Raw genomic sequence first — 24,955 nt, 5'->3', positions numbered from 1 at the left:
TCTCCCCTATGTGAGTTCTCTTGATGATTGATAACACTTGATTTCTTTGTAAAACGTTTCCCACATTCTGAACATGAAAAAGCCTTCTCCCCTGTGTGAGTTCTCTGATGTGTGATGAGATTTCTTTTCTCTGTAAAACATTTCTCACATTTTGAACATGAAAATGGCGTCTCCCCTGTGTGAGTTCTCTGATGTGTAACAAAATCTGATTTCTGGTTAAAACATTTCCCACATTCTGAACATGAAAATGGCTTCTCCCCTGTGTGAGTTCTCTGATGTGCAACAAGAGATGATTTCTCTGTAAAACATTTCCCACATTCTGAACATGAAAAAGGCTTCTCCCCTGTGTGGGTTCTCTGGTGACTAACAAAATGTGATTTCTGTGTAAAACATTTCCTACATTCTGAACATGAAAAAGGCTTCTCCCCAGTGTGAATTCTCTGGTGACTAACAAAATGTGATTTCTGGTTAAATTTTTTTCCACATTCTGAACATGAAAAAGGCTTCTCCCCTGTGTGAATTCTCTGGTGCTTAACAACATCTGATTTCCGGTTAAAACATTTCCCACATTCTGAACATGAAAAACGCTTCTCTCCAGTGTGAATTCTCTGGTGACTAACAAGATATGATTTCTCTGTAAAACATTTCCCACATTCTGAACATAAAAATGGCTTCTTCCCTGTGTGAGTTCCCTGGTGAATAACAAGATCTGATTTCTGGTTAAAACATTTCCCACACTTGGAACAAAAAAATCTATTATCAGCTGAGTGAATGTCTCGATGTTTAAGAAAAGAGTTTTCGACGGGAAAACTATTTTCATATTCTGAACATGAAAATGGCTTCTTTTCATTATGAGCAGTTCGTTTTTTAATTCTTATTTTGTGACTTTGACTTTCCTTAGTAGTCGATAATGAATCAGAAGACAGGACTTGTTTCAAAGGATCAGATGATACATCTTTGCTGTGAAGGGGTGATGGTAAATCTGGAGTAATGGCATTCACTTCAATTGTATCCTGTGAGATCTCAAGCTCATCTGATTTGAAAATTGAAGATGTCAGCTGTCCCTCTGATCTCCTGGTACAGTCATCTGCCAAGAATAAAACCAATTATTTTGAGAAAAATATTCTTGAAATTAATATTTTTGAACATTTCTACTTAAATTGTCGTAAAAATGGCAAGTTATGTAAAAATATTTAATTATTCACTAGGACAATGACAGTTCAGTCTAATTTAAGATCTCATAGCATGAACCAGTGGAACGTGGTGTTCAACTGTTTGTTCATTCAGCCTCCCAAATAAGGAATAAAAGTCACAATGTTATGTAGGCGAAAAGAATATCAATAAAAACTTCTACTCATCTCACACTAAAACAAGTCCCCACTCAGGTCCATCATCTGTCAGTGGAAAAACAGAGGTTTCCACATTATTAATGGCTCAATGGTTCTTGAAATGCAACATGGCTTCCATAAATCAATCCTGCAAAATCCACTCTCCCAAAGTCAAATCTCCCCCTCACTTCTGAGCCTTGCCGTGTGCCCAAACCACATTTATCATCCATGTATTTGGCATTAATATAGTGAGAAGTACCCACTTAATTCACGGTGTGTGTGACCTGGAGCACAAACTGGGCACTATGTGTTGGGCAATAAAATGACATATTTGTAATTTTTACTCTCCAACTCCACTGCGTGCTAATTTCCTGAAAGTGGCTGTGGAGTCAAAATAATCACTACTCCTATAGATTAATTCACGGAGGGTTAAAAATTCCAAAATGGAGTCACTTTATGGGGATTTCTACTGCACTGGTTTACTGTTATTTTTTCATATTAGGGCTTCTACAAATGGTGTGGCTCATCTCCTCTGAGATCTGCTCCAGCAACGTCTGCTTCTGTCATTTGGAGCCGCGTTATTCATTCTGCAGGCGGCGCTGGTGATGGAGGAGACGTCAGAACCAGAAGCTCTGGGTTTCACAGACTCTATCCAGCCACTAAGATTAGGGTTCCTGGGACCAGTAGTACCATCGAGTCTGGCAGTATGGGTATGTGTGCTGTCCAGCTGGAGTAATCTGCTCCCTGCTTCAGCCAAATGGAGAGCACCATGCCCTACTAAAGCTGGAAGCATATTGCCGGAAACTGCCAGATCCAGCCTTGTTCTCCTCTGGTTCAGTCCTCTGTGCTCAGCTCCCGGCTTGTGTATTTGGTTCCTGTTGTGACCTCGGCCCGTTTACTGACTACTCTTGTGTCTTTTGATTTTGCATTTTCTCTTCCCTCCTGGTTCTGACCCGGCTATCTGACTATTCTTCTTGCCATCTCACACCATAGAACAGCATGTAACACCGTGGCACAAGCCTAGAGGTTTCGATGTAAGTCCAGATCCATGTTGAGGGGTTATAAGGTGATGACCAAGGCAATCCCTCGGATCTTGACAATGGAGTAGATAGCGCCAAGCCTGTTCGTGGTGGCCATGTTTTGAGCTGCCAGGTGACCACAAACAGTAACCCCAATACATTGTATCTGCAATCTATTAGACCAAGATCAGCAGTCAAATAGCTAAATGGTGCTCCTTCCCATCTTAACCTGCCATGTGCCCAGAAAGTAGCGTACAACCGTATATAGGTTATTGTCGGATTCAAGAGAAGTTAGAAAATAATTTATAAAGTCCATTTATTTCCTGTTATAATTTAAGAAGAATTCCAAAGTTTACACCACATAAAGTGACACACGTCAGATTTGCAAAAAAATGGGGCCTGATTAGGAACACAAAACTGGCTGCGGGAAGTGGTTAAATCTGAGTATTTTGGGCACTAACTACTGTAGTCAAAAACTGTGAGTATAGACCATAACACATCTACTGAAATGATCAAACTGAACAGTCTTCTCAGTAAACAATGATTAACTAGTGGTGAAACCTCTCTGGGGTAATTAGAGTCTGGGGCTCGGTAGCTCTTGACAATCTAAACTATCGTAAGAGCCAATATTTTCTGTCAGATGAGTTTCAAGAAGAAATATTAGTTAGTCGATTTTAAAAGATATTGAAAAGTCAGGATAAAGGGAAACTCTGTTGTTATTGTACAGAAATTCACACTTGGCCCTCACTGCACATTTAATGTTGTCGATCATAAATGTGAAGTTTGGCCAGAAAGACTGGACCTGGTCTTGTAGCGACCATATGAGCACATTCAGCAGCACATAAGGGAGAGAAGGCAGGTTCATCCAATTAGATATCAGGTTTATAGGAAGGCAACAGCATCATTACCCTCCACTTTCTCTTACAGGCCCATCATAATAGTGATTTTCTAACTTGTCAGCACATTCTGCGTACTCTGTCATTTGGATTTGTAGTTTACAGATCTGGGCAGGTAAGAGTCAATCCCAGGGAATAGGTGGATCCTCCAGGTTGTAAGTTCTATAGAAAAGGGCTTTCATTACCCAAAGTCATTTGAACAATTTTTGATGGAGGAGAATGTTGTGGTCTAACGGCAAAATGGTGATCACAAGATTGTGATACCGCCAGACTACACGACTGATAAAGCATCCACAGCCGGTGACTGAGAAGAATCTGTGACTTCTCTGCATTTAGTGTTTCCTACTCACCTGGGTAGTCATATGAAGGAATCTCCTCTTTACACTGCGCATCACCCATTTCATATGTCTCTGTAGTATCAATATGGATCAGATCTTCAGCCTGAAACAAATATTGTAAAACTCACAGACAGATGGAGAAGTCCCATCTATGATCAGCTCTAATCCTGCCATCTCCACTGTTCTCATTACAGACGTATAAAACATATAATACTGGTGGATAAAACAAGACTGAGCACAAGACCTTCATAGCCGTCTACACATCATAGGGGAGATCTCATGACACCTTCTCTCCATCTACCTGATGATCCTGAGGAACATTGGGATCTTCTTGTTTACAGTCCTGTGGAAGAAGAGGACGGGGACATCTCTCTGGTGTTGTCCTCTTACTGGATAGATCTGGAGGAAACACATACAGGGAATGAATTCATTGTTTATAAACAGATAATTATAGAACATGTGTGTTTAGTCCTGTCTATTACCTGGTGATGTCAAGGGCTGGGGAACCTCCATCATGATGTCCTTGTACAGATCTTTGTGTCCTTGTAAATACTCCCACTCCTCCATGGAGAAATAGATGGTGACGTCCTGACACCTTAAAGGAACCTGACACATACAATGATACCGTCATCCCCCGATCCCTCCATAGCGTTACTGTATAATGTCCCAGCATTCCCAGCAGTGTCACCTCTCCAGTCAGCAGCTCAATCATCTTGAAGGTGAGTTCTAGGATCTTCTGGTCATTGATGTCCTCACGTATCAGATGGTGAGGTGGTGGCCCCGTGATTGGGCTCAGGGATCTTCCCCATCCCTCAGACACAGGGGCCTGATACCGGTCACTAGAGGTCTTCTTCACTACTGTGTAATCCTGGTTATGGAGAGACACATTAATAAATCTCACTACAGACATTTCCAGAGTCCTCACCTCTCCAGTTCTGTCCATCTGTTATTCCCATAGATAAGAATGATGTAATGTGACGTCATCAGAATCTCTCACCTCTCCAGTAAGCCGGAAGAGGATCTCTAGGGTGAGGTGTAATATCCTCTCCACCATCTTGTCCCTGTCCATATCCATCTTTGATGGGTCCATAAGGAAAATTCTGTTCATTGACAGGATCCGATATTGTACAGACCTGAATGAGAAGATGATGAGCCGATGTAAAATCATAAAAATCCTGTGTAATAATACAATTACTGCAGATAATAAGGGGAAACATATGAGGAGATTTATTATTTTACAGTATTTAGTTTTCTCCTTTACATCTACTAATAAAACCTTTATATTTTAGGCCACAGACAACAAGCAGTTTCTTCCTCGGAGTCTGTAGCTAAATACGTTTCTCATAGACTCATCTTCTATAATGCTAAGTCTCATCTCATTTACCGACACTGGGGTCGGCATTAGCAATACTGCAGGAGATATTCATTACACGTGACATGAGAAATATTCGTCACTATAGGGAAAGCAGACTCACAGCAGAATGTTAGGTAAATCATGTCCATAACAACTTTTATACTCTATTATCCCATACACAGTGGAATAAATAGAAATCACAGGTTCCTCAGCAACAGCTGAAAAGGAAAAAAGAAAAGAATTTATTTATTTATTTTATTCACTTATATAGCACCATTAATTCCACAGCGCTTCACAGACAATATTGGCACGGTCTCATATATTCAGGTGCTTCTCACAAAATTAGAATATCATCAAAAAGTCAATTTATTTCAGTTCTTCAATACAAAAAGTGAAACTCATATTATATTGAGTCATTACAAACAGAGTGATCTATTTCAAGTGTTTATTTCTGTTAATGTTGATGATTATGGCTTACCGCCAATGAAAACACAAAAGTCATTATCTCAGTAAATTAGAATAATTAACAAAAACACCTGCAAAGGCTTCCTAAGCATTTAAAAAGGTCCCTTAGTCAGTTTCAGTAGGCTCCACAATCATGGGGAAGACTGCTGACTTCACAGATGTTCAGAAGGCAGTCATTGACACACTCCACAAGGAGGGGAAGCCACAAAAGGTCATTGCTAAAGAAGCTGGCTGTTCACAGAGTGCTGTATCCAAGCATATTAATGAAAGGTTGAGTGGAAGGAAAAAGTGTGGTAGAAAAAGGTGCACAAGCAACCAGGATAACCGAAGCCTTCAAAGGATTGTTAAGAAAAGGCCATTCAAAAATTTGGGGGAGATTCACAAGGAGTGGACTGCTGCTGGGGTCATTGCTTCAAGAGCCACCACACACACACGTATCCAGGACATGGGCTACAAGTGTCGCATTCCTTGTGTCAAGACACTCATGACCAATAGAGAACGCCAGAAGCGTCTTACCTGGGCCAAGGAGAAAAAGACCTGGACTGTTACTCAGTGGTCCAAGGTGTTGTTTTCAGAAGAAAGTAAATTTTGCATTTCATTTGGAAATCAAGGTCCCAGAGTCTGGAGGAAGAGTGGAGAGGCCACAATCTAAGCTGCTTGAGGTCTAGTGTGAAGCTTCCACAATCAGTGATGGTTTGGGGAGCCAGGTCATCTGCTGGTGTAGGTCCACTGTGTTTTATCAAGACCAAAGTCAGCGCAGCCATCTACCAGGAGATTTTTAGAGCACTTCATGCTTCCCTCTGCCGACAAGCTTTTTGGAGATGGAAATGTCATTCTCCAGCAGGACTTGGCACCTGTTCACACTGCCAAAAGTGCCAATACCTGGTTTAAAAACAACAGTATGCTTGATTGACCAGCAAACTCACCTGACCTTAACCCCATAGAGAATCTATTATAGAGACTCTATGGGGTATTGTCAAGCGGAAGATGAGACCCCAGACCCAACAATGCAGACGAGCTGAAGGTGGCTATCAAAGCAACCTGGGCTTCCAAAACACCTCAGTAGTGCCACAGGCTGATCCCCTCCATGCCATGCCGCATTGATACAAAAGGAGCCCCGACCAAGTATTGAGTGATATAGATATAGATATATATAATGAGAGTCATATCTCCCGACTCTGCAGATCGCATGCTACTGACGCGCCCCCTGGGACATATTCCTTTTTGAGGGGAATACCCGGCACCGGATCAGATGGGGGGGGGTTGTAGTCTCCGAGCGGCTGTGACCCGGCCCCGTGCCCAGGGCGTCAAGCTCAGTGTTATGTGGCAGTCCTACAGATGTTATTAAGAGTTCTTTTGTGTCGACTACGCCACCCGTTGTGATGCGGTCACTGGGGCCGCCGCTGCAGCAGGTTCCGCTGAGGCTGATGGTGGATGCGCAGCTTGGTGGGATAACCCCCAACGGGAGGGGTATAGCCTCAGAGGGGACAGGCGCAGAGGATGGGGGTTGTGGTGGTGTAGTGCAGACGGCAGTGAAGACAGAGTCGGGTTGTGCAGTTAAGGGTGTTTACTTACTGCAGATGTTGTACTGGTCGCTCCAGCTGCTAGTGACCACCCGAGCCGTGCTGCGTCCACCAGGTCCTGGATCCAGCCAACCCCCAAACAAGTCCGGAGCGTGGCCCTGAGCTCTCTTTCTGTCCCGTTCTCTGGCCGTCCCCACCAGTAATCCACCTAGGTCCAGCTCCCTCGGGCCTTCTGTTGGGACACCCTTGGCCCTGGGTTCCCTGACCCTTCATGTGGTGTGCCTTCGGGGTGGATGTGATGGGTGACCGTGGCAGACGCTGCCCACGGTCTCCGGTCTCTGGCTGGGGAATGTTTTTACCCCCACCAGCTTGGGTTCCGGTACCCTGATGCCGACTCTTCACCCGGTGCTTTTAGTTGGGATCTCAGAGTCCTTCTCTTCTGTGCTCTGGGTCTCTCTCTTTTCTCCTCTCTCACTCTGGGTCTTTGTCTTTCTTCTCTCCTCTGCTCCTGACTTGTTCTCTGCAGCTGACTCACTCTCTGCATCTGATCCTCTGCATCTGACCCTGATCTTAGTTGGTGCCCACCTTATATACACCCTCTATGTGTGAGCTCAGGTGACCAGCACCCAATGAGCTCCTAACTTTACCCAGGCTGCTCCCCCTATCTGCCCCTACACTACTTGGGATGTACCACCCCCCTCCCACTCCAGCCAGGAACAGACTCGGTCGTACCTGCACATTTCTAAGTGGGAGTACCGTCGGCCTGTTCCTCGGAAATGGGATGTGTGTAGTGCATGCAGCCTACCGAGCTCAGTTCCACACTCCATCCTTGCCCGGGAGTGGAATATCACACCTCTGGGTTGAGGTGCAATACCCCTGTAGCAGCCGAATCCTCAGGGTGCTACATTCCCCCCTGGTAAATCACAGCACGTCCTCGGGCTGTAAGACATAAAACAACACCAAAACATACAAAATTTTCATATAAACATATAAAATATATAAAACATTATATAAATAACATATCTTAGCAGATAAAACTTTCTCGTCGTCTCTTGTTTCTGGTTCCTCCTCCTCCGGACACTGTGCAACGTGTGTCCGGGAAAAATGCGACAGTCTCTTAGAAAAAACTGGTTTTCCTATAAAACCGGTAGGGGGCGCTTTAGGACGCGCAACTATATACAGGGAAAGTTGGCCGCTCTCAGTCCTCGGCCAGGTAGAGGGAAGGGAATGGCTGCTCACAGTCCTCAGCCTGTGGGATTAAGGGGAAACGGGTGAACAGTTCACATCAGCTGGTCCCAACGGGGACTATATATATGTAGCAACAGTTTCTTTGGTACCCGGTTGGGTAACTATTTACATCACTTCTCTGCCGCACTCAACGGCGTCTTCCTCCTGCTCTTTGCTTACAGCTGGTTGTTACTTCAGACCCGTCCGGGTCCTCTTGCTCCTCCTCCTCGCACCGCAACTCCTCCTCCGTCAGGCGGTGTACGTGGAGGGCGTAAGGTCCTTTGGCACACTTGTGCCGGGTGAAGGTGACCTCGTCTCCGATGTAGAGGTCACGACCTCTGTGCCCCTCCGGCAGATGGGACTCCACGTCTCTGCGCGTGACAAAGACGTCGCCGGGGGTGTTGTTGTCTCTGATAAAGCCCCACCCGTGCTGCTGGTTAAACTTGATTACAGTCCCGGTGGTGCGGGGACTGTGCGCTGCACGGGGGTCCCTCCTGGTCCGGCTCTTTTGCTCGGCGCTCCTTATTTGGGCCTGTTGTTCCCGGACCCGCCTCTCTCTCCGCTCCCTCGCAAACTCCTCGAGCTGTTGGCGGCAGCACTCCGCACGCTCTGCTGCAGCTGCCCTAGTTTCCTGAGTGAACCCCATTAGATCTTCTCCGGTGGGGTCCCACTCAAACTGTGCTTCCGCTAGCGGGGGCGAGATCCTTATTACGGGCTTCGGAGCTGGAATCAGGGGTGCACACATGGCCCCAACCCTCCTCTGGTGCTCCAGTTCGTAATACTTCTGGGGCCAGATGAAAGGCTGCCCGTCCGGCCACGTGTGCTGGGCAAACAAGTCCTCTCCCAGACGCGGCACCCTTGGTTTTACGGGTGCGGGCGCGGTGGTGGTGGCGCCCGGGTTGCCCAGGCCTTGCGGCCAGGCCTGGGGCACCTGGAAGGTGAAGGGCACCGTTAGGACGGCGGCGCCCTGGGCTACCTGGCCTTGCGGCCAGGCCGGAGGCTCCGCGGAGGTAGGGGGCGCTGTTGGTGTTGCGGCGTCCGGGAATTCTAGGCCCTGCGACCAGGCTGGTGGTACTTCCTGCTTGGTCACGCTCGGGGTCGAGGCGTGTGACGTCACAGGGGTCGCGGCGGCGGCTTCCGGTTGGGGCCTAGTCTGCGTCGGTGACATGGCGTTTTCGGGCACAGCAGGGGGACTTTCGGGCTCTGCGACGGGGAGCTGGGGCAGGTAAGCGGTGTCACGGCTTGGGGTATAGGCGTCCCCTTTACCTGCCTCCATGCGTTCGGCTCCCTCCTCGGCGCCGTCTCCGGCCTTGGGTCCTCCCGCGCCATCCTCAGAGGCGGTCTCCTTCCTCATCTCGGCTGGCGTGCTCCGGGTCTTGGTTTGCTGGGCCATCTCACGGCTCCACTCCGCCAATGTCTCTCGCTGTACCCGGGCCATCCTCCGTGCGAGGCCCTCCAGGGCAGTCTGCGCACACTCCCGGTCTCGGGGGAGCTGTGCAAGGACCTCCACTAGGCCTAGTGGGGTCGTGGTGTCCAGCAGGCTCCTGACCAACGGGTCGGTGCTGCTCTGCTCTTCTTCCAGCAGGCTCCTGGCCAGCGGGCCGGTGCTGCTCTGCTCTCTGGACATCTCCGGGTGAGCTTCTCTGCTACTCTTCTCTAGGCTTCCTGCCTCCGGGTGCGCTCGCTCCAGACTGCTCCAGGCGGCACCCATCTTCGTTCTTTTCTTTCGTCTCCTCCCACTTCGAGGGCGGTCCCGGGGCAACTCGGTGACTGTCAGCTCCAGGGGTAGTTCTTTCACGCTGACAGACACCTCCAGCATCACAGCCTCTGTTGGTGGGGGCGGTTTCCACTTTTGGCGCCATTTTCTGTCCCGGCCCACGATGGGAGGCGGCCTCTTGCCCTCCTTTGGCACGCCCATAATGGCGTCCGCTGCTCTTCCAAGGCGGGAAATCTTCGGATTTGGCGGGAAGCGTCGCCCAGTGGCGGGAAACTCTGCAGATGGCGGGAACAAGCTGGAAATGGCAGACAATCGGCGGGAAACGACCTGTGATGGGGTCCGATGGCGTGGACCCTCCGGAACCGGCGGGAGACTTCTTTCTGAGGTAAACTTGCACTTTTCTTCAGGCACGCAGTACCCGGGTGCTGCGGGCACGTAATCCTGCCGACTACGCCAAAGTTGACGCGCCCCCTGGGACATATTCCTTTTTGAGGGGAATACCCGGCACCGGATCAGATGGGGGGGGTTGTAGTCTCCGAGCGGCTGTGACCCGGCCCCGTGCCCAGGGCGTCAAGCTCAGTGTTATGTGGCAGTCCTACAGATGTTATTAAGAGTTCTTTTGTGTCGACTACGCCACCCGTTGTGATGCGGTCACTGGGGCCGCCGCTGCAGCAGGTTCCGCTGAGGCTGATGGTGGATGCGCAGCTTGGTGGGATAACCCCCAACGGGAGGGGTATAGCCTCAGAGGGGACAGGCGCAGAGGATGGGGGTTGTGGTGGTGTAGTGCAGACGGCAGTGAAGACAGAGTCGGGTTGTGCAGTTAAGGGTGTTTACTTACTGCAGATGTTGTACTGGTCGCTCCAGCTGCTAGTGACCACCCGAGCCGTGCTGCGTCCACCAGGTCCTGGATCCAGCCAACCCCCAAACAAGTCCGGAGCGTGGCCCTGAGCTCTCTTTCTGTCCCGTTCTCTGGCCGTCCCCACCAGTAATCCACCTAGGTCCAGCTCCCTCGGGCCTTCTGTTGGGACACCCTTGGCCCTGGGTTCCCTGACCCTTCATGTGGTGTGCCTTCGGGGTGGATGTGATGGGTGACCGTGGCAGACGCTGCCCACGGTCTCCGGTCTCTGGCTGGGGAATGTTTTTACCCCCACCAGCTTGGGTTCCGGTACCCTGATGCCGACTCTTCACCCGGTGCTTTTAGTTGGGATCTCAGAGTCCTTCTCTTCTGTGCTCTGGGTCTCTCTCTTTTCTCCTCTCTCACTCTGGGTCTTTGTCTTTCTTCTCTCCTCTGCTCCTGACTTGTTCTCTGCAGCTGACTCACTCTCTGCATCTGATCCTCTGCATCTGACCCTGATCTTAGTTGGTGCCCACCTTATATACACCCTCTATGTGTGAGCTCAGGTGACCAGCACCCAATGAGCTCCTAACTTTACCCAGGCTGCTCCCCCTATCTGCCCCTACACTACTTGGGATGTACCACCCCCCTCCCACTCCAGCCAGGAACAGACTCGGTCGTACCTGCACATTTCTAAGTGGGAGTACCGTCGGCCTGTTCCTCGGAAATGGGATGTGTGTAGTGCATGCAGCCTACCGAGCTCAGTTCCACACTCCATCCTTGCCCGGGAGTGGAATATCACACCTTTGGGTTGAGGTGCAATACCCCTGTAGCAGCCGAATCCTCAGGGTGCTACACTACCATTGTACTCCGCTGCCTCGGACCAGATGGTATGGAGATGAATGAGGGAGACCAAATTCCAAAAATAAACTTTTCTTTACTTAACAAGAACTTGATGAGAATTATATACATCAGATAGTAGGCACAACACTTTATAAATGCTTCTTCTGCATTATGCAGAATTTTACGGATACATGTGGCAGTACATAACTTTTGTTACAAGCTACAAAAGTCCAGAAAACCATTATGGGAATGCGCATCATCCCCTATGGAGACCAGTAGGGGGCGAGATGTGTTGCTACGGCCCCTAGACCTACTTTCAGCTCCCAGTTGATTTGGGAGGACCTTACTGGCTGAGGTGCATCGGTACAACTCCTCACTAGTGCTCTCAAAGTCGATTCGATGAGGGCCACACACTCCTTTCTATGGCACTGCATCTTCAGCTCTCCGTAGGAGAACTCCTGTCCCAGTTTGGAGACACTGTAGCTTTCTCTCTAGTATAGACAATTGTTTGTTTAAATCCTGTTTGTCTAAGATAAGGAATCCTTCCTTAGCCTGTGTGCCCACGTTGCGTTTTTTAAGCGTTTCCGCAGCGGCAAAAACACAGCAGAAATGCTTAAAAAACGCATGGTAGAAGGCCTGCCATGTTCCCCAATGATAATCCGCATGTGCTGTGCACATGCTGCGGAAATTTCTGCTGCGGATTATCATTGCGGAAAAAAACGCAGCACTACCAATTATTTTGCGGAAGCGCTACGTTTTCGCCGCCATTGACTTGCATTGGAACGCATGGATTACGCATCACTGCAACTGTACATGTGGAATCCAAGCGTTTCAATGAGCGGATGGTACCCGGATGTGGAGGACAGGAGACTCTCCTCTGGACCCAAGTACCACAGAACCTATAAAAAAAAAGAATAAAATAAAAAATAAATATTATATTTACCTTCTGATGGCCCCCGGTCTCCTTGTTTTCACTTGCCGGCAGCTCGCGGTGGACTGAAGGACCAGCACTGACGTCATAGTCATGTGACGGCAGGTCCTTCAGTGTAGTGTACCGCGAGCTGCCGGCAAGCCAGGACGGATCGAAGCAAGACTCCGGGGGCCATCAGAAGTTAAGTATAGATTTATTTATTTTATTTTTTTAACATTCTTTAAGGTCACAGTATATAAATCCATGGATTTATATAGCGTGACCAAGTTGACAAGCACTTTCCAAGTGATGCTAAAAATCGCTTGGAAAGCGCTTGACAACCCGCATGCGGAAATGCATGTGAAGAACGCTTCACATCCGCATGTCCCTGGCAGGAAAAACGCATGTACAATCCGCATGCGTTTTTTCTGCCAGAGAGAAGCAGAAACGCTCAGGAAAAAATCCGAAGCATTTCTGCATCGTGGGCACAGCACATTCAGATTATCATTGGGGAACATGGCAGGCCTTCTACAATGCGTTTTTTAAGCATTTCTGTAGCGTTTTTGCCGCTGCGGAAATGCTTAGAAAACGCATCGTGGGCACACAGCCTTAACGTAATCCCCTTTAATTAGACCTTCTGACCCCAAGGGCAAAGTTCTGTACTTTTTAAGTTGGTCTCCTGGCCAGAGTCAAGTGCCTCATCATGCTGCTCACCTTAGCAAAGTTTTATCCCTGTAATTAAATCTCCAGACCTTCTGCTGCCTTTGGGCAAAGATTTGTACCGGCTAAGTAGGCCTACCAGCTGAGCTAAGGACCTCACCCTGCTCTTTATCTCCGCTATGCTCCCTGCCTAGAATCCGCATTCTCATTGCCATTATATCTTTGCATTCATTCAGAATGGACTGATTTCTCCCTTTTGGCACACAACACCATATCAATTCAAGTCTGTAATCAGATATACCAAAGGTCTGTATTTCTCGCTTGCTTACTGTGCCCCTGTAGCATAGAATAAGGGATCCCACATGATGCCCCCCTAGACACCACACAGTATGATGGCCCCCACAGCCTACACAAAATGAAGACCTCCACTCAGTATGGAGGCTCTTACAGTCCACCACAGTTCCCCACTTAGTACTCAGTATACTGGCCCCCCACCAACCATCCACTCAGTATGAGAGCCCCCACAGCCCTTCACTTAATATGATTCCCTCACAGTCCTTCAATTAAAAGTGCACCTGTGAGCAGGATTGTGGTCAGTAATCTACACACACTGTCAGGTTGGTGACATTACACTGATTAAAATGATACCTTGGTTGATGAAATCTGTCCTGTGGTTCTTGTGTAATCCTTACTTTCAGTTTGGAGATAATGATATGCTTGTGCTCCTGGAAGGGGGGGTGGTGGCTCTATCTGGTGCTCTGATTACTTATTCATCTGTATGCTCTTATGACAGCTAACTGTGCCTTCACTGACCAGACTCCTATTTTACATAATACATCTAGTAATAAAGGGCTAGGCAAAATAGTAGGTACATCAGTGAACGATAAGTGACCTGTCATAAGAGCATACAGATGAATAGCTAAGCAGAGCACCAGATAAAGCCCACCCCACAAGCTGCCCCAAAGCACGATCATATCATTATCTCCAAACTGAAAGTAAAGATTACACAAGAACCATAGAACGGATTTAATCAACCTAGGCATCATTTTAATCAGTGTAATGTCACCCACCTGACATTATGATGCCCCCACAATTCCTGATATTTAAAAAAATAACACACACACTACTCAACCAACCCTGTTCCCGAGGTCCTCTGCTCTGGTCTGTGCAGTTTGAGTACTGAGGCTCCATACTACAGGTGTGATGTTGTGACATCATTGTGCCAGCAGTGCATGGAGTCTCAGACTCACAGGAGAAGGCTGAATGGTGGGTCAGGGACCTATCAACTCCCTGATTTGCTAGTCTATTCAATGGTATTGTCATCATGGAAAGGTGGATATTGCTGAAATTGTGATGATGGGGAAGGAAAGGGTCCTGGTGCTGAGCCACATGAGCCCTTTCAATTCACAGGCACCATAGTGACAATGGATGATATGCCTCTGCCTATCTGTCAGGGATTAGATCCACCAATATCACAAATTCACAGGCTGGGAAGGTCACAAAAACCACCTGCTGTGATCTTAGGAGCGAACAGCTCTCAGCTGCCCCCTATCGTCCGGTCAATTACACAATTGGCTGAAGATCAAAGGAGAAGGCCGCAGGCTGTTCGCACTAACAGGCCACTTATCGGGAAACTAACAGTGAGCATATGGTATGTACACCTCCGGATTCCAACCCATGGAATATTTGTATATACCAGCGCACGATCACAACTAACTGCACGATAACCCAACAAAGAGGCAGGGTTACTAGCTGCCACCACCAATCATTTTCCGGCTGACTGGACGCCATTTCAGGTAGCGTATGGCTTCGGGGCCGCAATTTACAGAACAAAAGGAACAGAACTATTAAATTTTATATTTAATTCAAAAGGGAGGCAGTGTTTATGAAAAATATACAAAGTATTTTACAAAGGGGACAAAACAATACAGCATATACAGTTACAGAAAATAAAAGGGACACAAGAACTTATTATACTGATCGCAGAGACGATTCAGTTTAGCCGAAGGAGAGCACTTCAATTGGCCGTTTCAGTGAACTGGGTCCCTGCATACACGATATGTATCTCTCTGCACGAACACAGATCAGAATTCGGCTTGATCTTTTATCAACCCCTGAGTCCCACCCACACACTCCCCCGTCATGACCTCACATGGGCCGTGTTGTGGGCTGGTCTCAGCCCTTCATGGATTTTATGAAATATCCAACCTATGAGATAAATCCTCTCCAGTGTCTTAGAAGTTGGAGATTAACGCCAGATTTTTTAATCAGGATTTTTTACTTAGAGACCAAGCATAGCATAGCTGTTGTCAGTTATCTTTCCACTGTTGATTAACGGCTCATCGGCAGGTGTCAGATATGAAAAAATATGCATATTGTTTCCCAATTAGCCCTGCTGCTAAAAATATGTCTATCACAATCAAATTTATAGAAATTCCCATATTCTATATTTTCTTTTGGTGCCTTAGTGTCCAGCAATTATGTGTGGATGAAAGGAATGTGAAACTGTGAAGGACAATGCTATTTCTAAAGAGTGCAAGATATTCCCTTTGATCTTTAACAAGCCATTTCCTATCTATTCAATCAATACTCTTAATCTATAAGCAATACACATCCTCATTCAGTCATCTGGCCCACGTATTAAACTGTGTCTATGCGGAAACACATCTCTCTATGGTTTTCCAAAGCTGCTGCGACTTTTGGGCTTACAGGGCCAAATACCCCCACCAGTGGCATCCCGCTCTTGGCAGGCACCCACAGAGAGGAGGTAATGACAAGCTTAGGAAGCTGACAGACCATTGAGATACGTGACCAGATGACCGGAGGGTCCCAAACTAGCTTCTCCGAACATATCCATGGGTTCCAGGTTACCGGAGGGTCCCAACCTGGCTACCCCAAACATCTCCATAGGAACAGTTGACAGGAGGGTCCCAACCTGGTTTCCCCAAATATATCCCTGGGGATCAGGTGACCAGAGCGGCACAATTCTTGCTTCCCCAAACGTATCCATGGGTTCAGTGATATTTAATGTAGCATATCTGTGTTCTTCCAGCTGGGGTCGTGGTCCCCTAAGCTAACATCCTGTAGAAAGTCAAATCTGTGTCCCTCTTGATGGAGCCATGTTGTCCTAGCTGTTGCTCTGGTAGTTGTCTCTGATTCTTCTTGCAGAATGATAGAAATCCCATTTTATATTTACATCTGTGACTCGGGTCATCATCCACAGGTTAGGGGGAGGTAGGATGCGGTTAACTCTCATTGTTTGTGCATTTAATCAATCTGCATAGTTCGCCCTTCTCTGTTTTGCTGGTCAACAAGTCACAGGGCCCACACAATGGTCAATCCACATATTTAGCAAACATTCATTGTTCACTGACCCTGCGTCATCGTCTTGAATAGCAGACAATAAGTTGCAGTAAATATCACCTCAAGTGTCAACATCCAGGCTCATACAAACAATAGTATATACTTCTTGACCAAAAAAAAAACATCAATTTGAAAGTCAACATAAAGATAATAGCTTATGTCTCCTGGCCTATTGAATTTACGTCTGGGTAATTAAGATTAAATGCTGTGTTGTCACATACCATATTGTGTGTTTAGGGGGTAGTACTGTGGGAAAAGCCCTCTAAAGTTAAATCTTAAACCTTTAATAAATATATGTATTAAAAACTGAACAACCTACATATATTCTTAAAGGGGTAATATTAAGTTCTGTTTTTCTATTGTATTAAATATTTATTTCATGCAATAAAATGCAAATTAATTATGTAAAAATCATACAATGTGATTTTCTGTTTTTCATTTTTAGATTCCGTCTCTCACAGTTGAAGTGACCTACGATAAAAATTACAGACCTCTCCATTCTTTGTAGGTGGGGAAGCATGCAAAATCATCAGTGTATCAAATACTAAGTTTCCCCACTGTATAAAGGAAAGGGTATGGTACTCATCAGAGAATGTTTCAATAATCCGCCTCAAAGCGTTTCCCCAACAGCTTCATCAGGAGGCTTCATACAGGGATGATGATACATGATGTTCAGCATAGTGTGCCTAATAGCCAGGTGTCCATGTATAAAAATCCCACTTCATCCAAACCCCTCCCCAGACTAGGAGACCCATTCCCATTCCTAGACGTGAATTGTCATAGGACATATAAAATCGAGTCTGTCTACAATAATGTACTGCACCTGCGCTACTTCTCATGAGCTAGAGGTCCGATAATGTCCATCCCCTAGTGTGCATGTCCTGAAGTGACGTGTTTTAGACTGAAACGACAGGTAAACTGATTGCCGCCTCCCCACTCGTACCCGTGACTGCTCATGCCGGTAGTTATGTGTTCCACACTGGAGCTTATAATGGCCTATATGTGTTGGGACCAGCACCCTTGTCAGTAGATAAAGTAACATACGTTTAGAGGTGGCTATTACAGATAGAGTGAGCAGGAGAATTCATTGTATATCTGATATTGTAGATTTCACCTTGTAATTTCCCTGCTCTGCATTATTCACTGTTCCTATAGTTATCACAATTCCCCCATATCAGGGACATAAATAATTATATTGGTTACATTGGCCTTGTGTTTGTCTGTGCTTTGTATCCGGTCACCTGATTATAGGGGCATAATGGGGGAATTACACTGTGTGGGGGGCATCATACATACTGCATAAGGGGCAAAATGGGGGCATTACACATCCTGCATAAGGGGCATAATGGGGGCATCATACATCCTGTATAAGGGGCATAATGGGGGTATTACACTGTGTGGCGGCATCATAGATACTGAATAAGGGGCATAATGGGAGCATTACACTGTGTGGGGCCATCATACATACTGCATAAGGGGCATAATGGGAGCATTACACTGTGTGGGGCCATCATACATACTGCATAAGGGGCATAATGGGAGCATTACACTGTGGGGGCATCATACATCCTGCATAAGGGGCATAATGGGGGCATTGCACTGTGTGGGGGGCATCATACATACTGCATAAGGGGCATAATGGGGGCATTACACTGTGTGGGGGCATCATACGGGCATTACACATCCTGCATAAGGGGCATTACACTGCGTGGGGGGAATCATACATACTGCATAAGGGGCATAATGGGGGTATTACACTGTGTGGGGGCATCATAGATACTGCATAAGGGGCATAATGGGGGCATTACACTGTGTGGGGCCATAATTAGTGTTGAGCCACCCCCGTAGTGTTCGAGTTCGGTTCGGTTCGTCGAACACCCGTGTGTTCGCCGAACTGTTCGTCGAACACCTTCGAACACCGTTAAAAGCAATGGCAGGCAAACAAAAACACATAGAAACACATAGAAAACACCTTCAAAGGTGTCCAAAAGCTGACAAACTGCTCAGAAGACATAACTAACACATGGAAAAGTGACAAGTACATATAGTCATGCGAAAATAAAAGAGGTGGAGGAGTAAAAGGAGGGGGAGACACAGATATAGGCATGTCATGCCCTTCTAAAATCCAAAAAGTGAGAAGCCGACACGGCCAGTCCGCTCCTGCCCGTGCCACCTCCGTGTCGCCGGGTTTGTGCCAGAGCCGCGGTGAACCCTGATGGCCAGCCCCCCTCTCCCAATACTGGTGCCTGTCCGCTGGTGGGTCGAGCAAGCCCCCCTGTGGTGGAGGCAGCTCTAAGCTTTTTAATTTAATTAGCTCTAATTTGAATGAATACACTTTAAATCCATTTACAAGGATCTATTGGAGGGCAAGTCTCATGCCAGCAGCCGCGTAATTCCAGCTCCAGTAGCGTCCACTAAAGCTGCTGCAGTTAAAAAGCTTTTATAAGGATCGAGCTCGGCTGTCCACCGCAAGGCATCCTACTGCCAGTCCCAGCCACTATGCCTTGGGGTGCCTCCTGATGCTCTTCACTAAGTATCCCATGGTCCCGAAGCATTTCCTTTGAAAAAATTAAGTGTCTAAACTACAGGTGGTGTAGCTTGCTTATCAGCCGGGATAATCCGCTGACTAGCAGACACTGCTACTAGGCACAAAGTATTTCCTGGGCTAGATGCAGTTAAAAATTTGTAATTAGATACTCTCGTTGGATGCTGAGAAAGCATTCCATAGAGTCTCCTGGCACGCCATATATGATTCTCTTAAAAAGCTTGGGGTAGGGGTCTAGGGGACCCTTTTATAGCCAAAATCACGGCCCTGTATCACAATACGTCACCTAGGCTGAAGATAAATGGAACTGTAGCACCCTGAGGGCTCGGTTGCTACAGACGTATTGCACCTCACCCAGAGGTGTGATATCTCACTCTCAGGTAAGGATGGAGTGTGGATCAGGACCCGACACCTGCATGCATTACACCACATTGCCGTGGGGCAGGGCGACCAATATGCCCCTGAGATGGGCACGACAGTCCCTGTCCCTGGCTGGAGTGGGGGGAGGGAACACTGAGGAAGGGGAACCCTGTAGTGCAGGAGCAGGGAGGAAGCAGTTCCTGGGTGCATTGAGAAGGGAGTATAAAAGGTGGGCACCATCTTAGTTCAGTGCAGAGAAGTCTGAGCAGAAGTGGCAGGGAGCAGGGGCTCTGCATGAGCTCTGCTCCGGAGGCGGGCCTAGTAACAGAGGCCCAGGCCTGGAAGAGGGAGAAGGAAGGAAGAGGAGCGGAGAAGGCTCCAGGAACGAGGAATGAAGGGATCCCAGGGGTGCGGACGGGCGAGTCGCCACCGCACGCCCGAATCCACCTGCGTGGAGGGGTCAGGCCAAAGGGGGAGACCGGTCCCCGAACTAGTGGAGGCAGGAAACGACCCTCAGCTAGAAACCGGAGGCTCTGACATTTTATGTGGCGCAGCCCCTCGCTACACCCGCTAGGAAGGCACCACATAGGGTCAGGGAAACTGGCGCCAAGTTTACCAAGAGGAGGCCCGAGGCAGCCGGACAGAAGTGTTGGTAAGAAAGGCCAGACAAAGGACACACAAAGGGGGTCCTGTGAAGTGCTCCAAAGTTATCTGGGAGTTGTCTGAGCCCCTCACCTGGTGAGCACAGTACGACGTGGGCAGCCGTTACCTGCAGACGTGGTCTGGATAATAAGAACTGTGAGTAAAGGCCCTGAACTGCATCACTGACTCCGTGTCGTTACTGCTGCTGCCCTGCACCATCACCCCCATCCTCCGCATACACTGCCCTGAGGCTATACTCCTCCCGTGGGGAGTTATGCTACGCTCTGCTGCACCCACAACACCAGCCTCAGCGGTCTGCCCTGTAGCGGCGGTTCACTCTGACCGCAATCCACGGGTGGCGTAGTCGTACATTTAAACATCAAAACCACATAAATAGTTCCGCCACTGGTTTGACCGCCCTGAGCCACGAAACCGGGTCGCCGCCACGAAGACAACCACCAGCATCCACCAAAAAGGGTCCGGCTCCGGGTGTCCCAAGGCCAAGGGGGTGCGTCAGAACATTTTCATCACCTTTCACAATCACCAATGGGACAAGGCAGGGATGTCCTCTGTCCCCTCTCTTATACATCCTAGTGACGGAGCACCTGCTCTCATCAATTCGCCATAACCCCAATATTAGGTGGATTGAGGTGGGAGGCACCGAGTACAAGTGCTCTCTATTTGCTGATGATGTCCTAGTATATATCACTCAATCACATATATCCATCCATGCTGTTATGGCTGAAATAGATCACTTTGTTACATGGTCAAATTTTAAAATCAATGCAGCGAAGTCTGAGGCCCTCGATGTCTCCCTCCCCAAATCCATATAGGATTCCATCCAGTCCAACTTTCCCTTTGCCTGGCCCTCACAGGGTATCAAATACTTAGGAATTCCTATTCATAGAGACCTCTCCCATCTATGTTATCTTAATTTTGGGCCCTTTATTGAACAACTCCATACAGACCACGGTTGGCAAGTTAGAACTGTAAGATTCACTACGTGAACCGCTGGTGTTTTGTGGAAAAGCACATGTACACTGCGTTCCAAATTATTATGCAAAAAGAGTTTAGGAGTGATAAGGGAAGAATTTGTTTGTTTGTCAGTTAAACTCATTGATGGTGATGTGTGTCAGGGCTCTTTATATCACTGTAAGCAATTGCAGACACCTGTGCTAATTAGTTTGGCAGGTGTGTCCAATGAAAGGCAAGACTACTTAAGAAGGCTCTCTCACATTATTAAGCAGCCTACATTTTCTGCCAAAATGGGAAAGAAAAAGGATGTGTCGGCTGCTGAGAAGCAACAAATTGTGGAGTGTTTAGGTCAAGGCATGACTACAATCAACATTGTGCGATGATCAGGATGAAGTGTCTTGGCAATCAAGAAGTATGTAGTTGATTCACAGTACACACGTGTGGGTGCTGATAAGGGCAAATTGAGGACTCTTTCCTACAGGCAATTACGTCAGGTTGAAAGAGCAGCGGCAAAAAAGCCTTGTCATAGCAGCAGACAAGTTTTTGAAGCTGCTTGTGCCTCCAACGTCCCCCGAACAACAAGATGCAGGGTCCTTCAGAGGTTTGCAGCTGTGCATACGCCATCCTGTCGACCTCCTCTATCCACTTCACACAAGCAGAAACGGCTCCAGTGGGCCAAACATTACATGAAGACTGATTTCAAAACAGTTTTGTTCACGGATGAGTGCCGTGCAGCGCTCGATGGTCCAGATGGATGGAGTGGAGGATGGCTGGTTGATGGACACCCCACGCAAACACGGCTACAGCGCCAACAAGGAGGAGGTGGAGTAATGTTTTGGGCTGGAATCATGGGGAGAGAGATTGTCGGCCCCTTTAGGATCCCTGAAGGCGCTAAAGATGAACTCCATAATGTATGTGGATTTTCTCAAACAGCACTTCCTGCCATGGTTCAAGAAGAAGAACCGTGTATTTCACAGCAAGATCATTTTTCTGCATGATAATGCACCATCTCATGCTGCACATAAAACATCTGCATCTCTGGCTGATATGGGCATAAAAGGGGACAAACTTATGGTGTGACCCCCATGCTCCCCTGACCTCTACCCCATTCAGAACCTTTGGAGCATCATTAAAAGGGCTGTCTATGATGGCGGGAGGCAGTTCACATCCAAAACCTGACAAATTCAATGGACGAGAGAGTTCAGAAGCTCCTTTCGAACAAGGGGTCCTATGTGAAAATGTAACATCACCTAGAATAAAGTTTTGAGTTGAAAACTGTTTGATTTCAGTTTCTAACAACCTGCTAATGCTTATAATTTCAAAAATGACCATTTTTTTGGTCTTTATTAAAATGAAAAGGTTGATCGAAAAGTTTGGGGGATCTAAGAGTGTGGCAACCCAGTAGTCATGATTACTTCGAATTCTGACAATATGAGGGTCATGCTGCAGGTAGTGCAGCAAGAAGGCACTTATGTGTCTTGCGCATCTCGGAGCCCCAAAATTATTTTCCGGGCTAGATGCAGCTAAAAATTATTTTTAATTTTAAATCTGGTGAAGCTTTAGTATAGATGGCCTAATAGGATCAGTGCTGCACACTGCTACAAAGCCCAAATTATTTTCCAGTCAAGATACAGATAAACATGATTAGTAATTTGAAAGCTTAAAACGGTTGGTAGGGTGATTTTAACCAATCATCAAGCTTTTACTCTCCCCAGGATGACACAGGGGTAGAAAAGTCGTTTCGGATCCATGATTTGTTCATCTTTATGAACGTGAGTCTGTCTACATTATCAGTGGAGAGCCGCGTGCGCTTATCTGTCAGCACACCACCAGCAGCGCTGAACACACGTTCAGACAGAACGCTGGCTGCGGGGCATGACAAGATCTCCAAGGCGTAAGTGGCTAGCTCCGGCCATTTATCCAGATTGGAAGCCCAAAAAGAGCAAGGTTCCAGTGACACAGTCGTGGCTTCAATGTTTACTTGGAGATACTCCTGTACCATCGTCTCTAGGCGTTGACTATGTGTCAGACTTCTTGTCTCCTGTGGCCTTGCAAAGGATGGGCTAAAAAAGTGGTGAAATGATTCCGCAAAATTGATGTTACCAGCAGATACTGTGGTTCTGTCACGGTTTGAGTGCTGAACACTTGACGGTCCCACGGTTGGCAAGTTGGAACTGTGAGATTCACTACGTGCACCACTGGTATTTTGTGGAAAAGCACATGTAAGATTCAGCAACAGTCTCTGCTGATACTCCTGCATGCGTGCATCCCTTTCTATGGCAGGAATAATTTCTGCAAATTTACTTTTGTACCGGGGATCTAACAGTGTGGCAACCCAGTAGTCAGGATTATTTCTAATTCTCACAATTCGAGGGTCATGTTGCAGGTAGTGCAGCAAGAAGGCACTCATGTGTGTTGCGCATCCAGGAGCACCAAGTCCCTGTTGTGTTGGTGGCGAGGTAACAATCATGCTTCCTTCCTCTGTCCTCTCCCTCCAACCTCGCACAACAGAAATGTGATCAAGGTCTCCCTCATCTGATGAGTCTTCCATCAGTTCGTCCTCCACTTCTTCCTGGGCTCCTGCACCTTCCTCACTAGTTTGGCTGCTACCATGCGCCCTGGTAAAACCATCTCCCCCACCCTCACATGCCTGCCGCCTTGGTGCTGCCGACCGTCTGGACCTTGCAGATGTTAGCCCTTCCGCATACAACTCCTCCTCCTCTACTTCCTCCACCTCCTCTTGTGCCACCACCTGACTCCGAATTCTGTTTAACATGTGCTCCAGCATGTAAATCACCGGAATAGTCATGCTGATAATGGCATCGTCAGCACTAAACATCTTCGTCGCCATTTCAAAACTGTGCAGAAGGGTGCATAGGTCCCTGATCTGAGACCACTCCTCCAGCGTGATTTGCCCCACCTCTGAATCTCGTTGGCCCAGGCTATACGTCAGAACGTATTGCACCAGGGCTTGTCGGTGCTGCCACAGTCGCTGCAACATGTGCAGAGTTGAATTCCACCGGGTAGGCACATCGCATTTTAGCCGGTGAAGTGGCAGGCCCAACGACTTCTGTAGAGATGTAAGTCGCTGAGCTGCGGGATGCGAACGGCGGAAGTGAGCACACAGCGACCGTGCCCTCTGCAGAAGGCCATCTAGTCTGGGATAGTGGGCTAAAAATTGCTGGACAACCAGGTTCAACACGTGAGCCATACAAGGCACGTGTGTGACATTGCCCCGGCGAAGGGCCGCACCCAGGTTGGCAGCATTGTCGCACACGGCCTTCCCTGGTTTCAGGTCCAGTGGAGACAACCATTCATGAAATTGGTTCTCCAGAGCTGACCACAACTCCTCAGCTGTGTGACTCACATTTCCCAGACATTTCAATGTAAAAACCGCCTGATGACGTTGAGCCCTACTGCCAGCATAGTAAGGAGGTGTGCAGGATCCCTTCTGCGCAGTTAGAAAGCTTGTGGCATGACCAGACAGGCTTTGGGTGCAGGTGGAAGACCGAGAGGAGGTTGAGGAGGCAGAAGCAGTGGAGGAACTTTGACATAAAGAGGATTGACGCACAACTCGTGGGGACGGCAAGACTTGGACAGCAGCCCCTTGTCCTGCTGTCACCATAGTTACCCAGTGCCCAGTCAGCGACATGTAACGCCCCTGTCCATGCCTACTCGTCCAAGTGTCTGTGGTGAAATGCACCCTGTCACACACAGAGTTTCTCAAAGAAGCGGTGATGTTGTGTGCGACATGCTGGTGGAGCGCAGGCACACCTTTCTTTGAGAAGTAGTGCCGACTGGGCATCTGGTACTGGGGCACTGCGACGGACATAAGGTCTCGAAAATCCTCTGTGTCCACCAGGCGGAAAGGCAGCATTTCTGTAGCCAAGAGCTTGCAGATGGTGAAATTCAACCTCTTAGCTTTCTCATGGCTAGGAGGAAATGGTCTTTTACT

General features: G+C 47.7%; 1 protein-coding gene across 1 annotated transcript in view; it reads right to left on the bottom strand.

Moving 5' to 3' along the window:
* The window catches only part of LOC141171872 (uncharacterized), a 400,751-nt gene that overhangs the window by 67,087 nt on the left and 308,709 nt on the right, over nucleotides 1-24,955 (bottom strand). The window contains exon 10 of the mRNA XM_073655503.1: nucleotides 140-335. Coding sequence (XP_073511604.1) covers nucleotides 140-335 — 196 coding nt within the window. The remainder of the gene's footprint in view (nucleotides 1-139; nucleotides 336-24,955) is intronic.

Source organism: Phyllobates terribilis, unplaced genomic scaffold (assembly GCF_046119375.1).
Source record: "Phyllobates terribilis strain yellow unplaced genomic scaffold, ASM4611937v1 Scaffold_12__6_contigs__length_324123572, whole genome shotgun sequence".
In the NCBI taxonomy this organism is placed as follows: Eukaryota; Metazoa; Chordata; class Amphibia; order Anura; family Dendrobatidae; genus Phyllobates; species Phyllobates terribilis.
The sequence above is the reverse complement of the archived record's forward strand: the minus strand, read 5'-3'. Positions and strand labels throughout refer to the sequence as shown.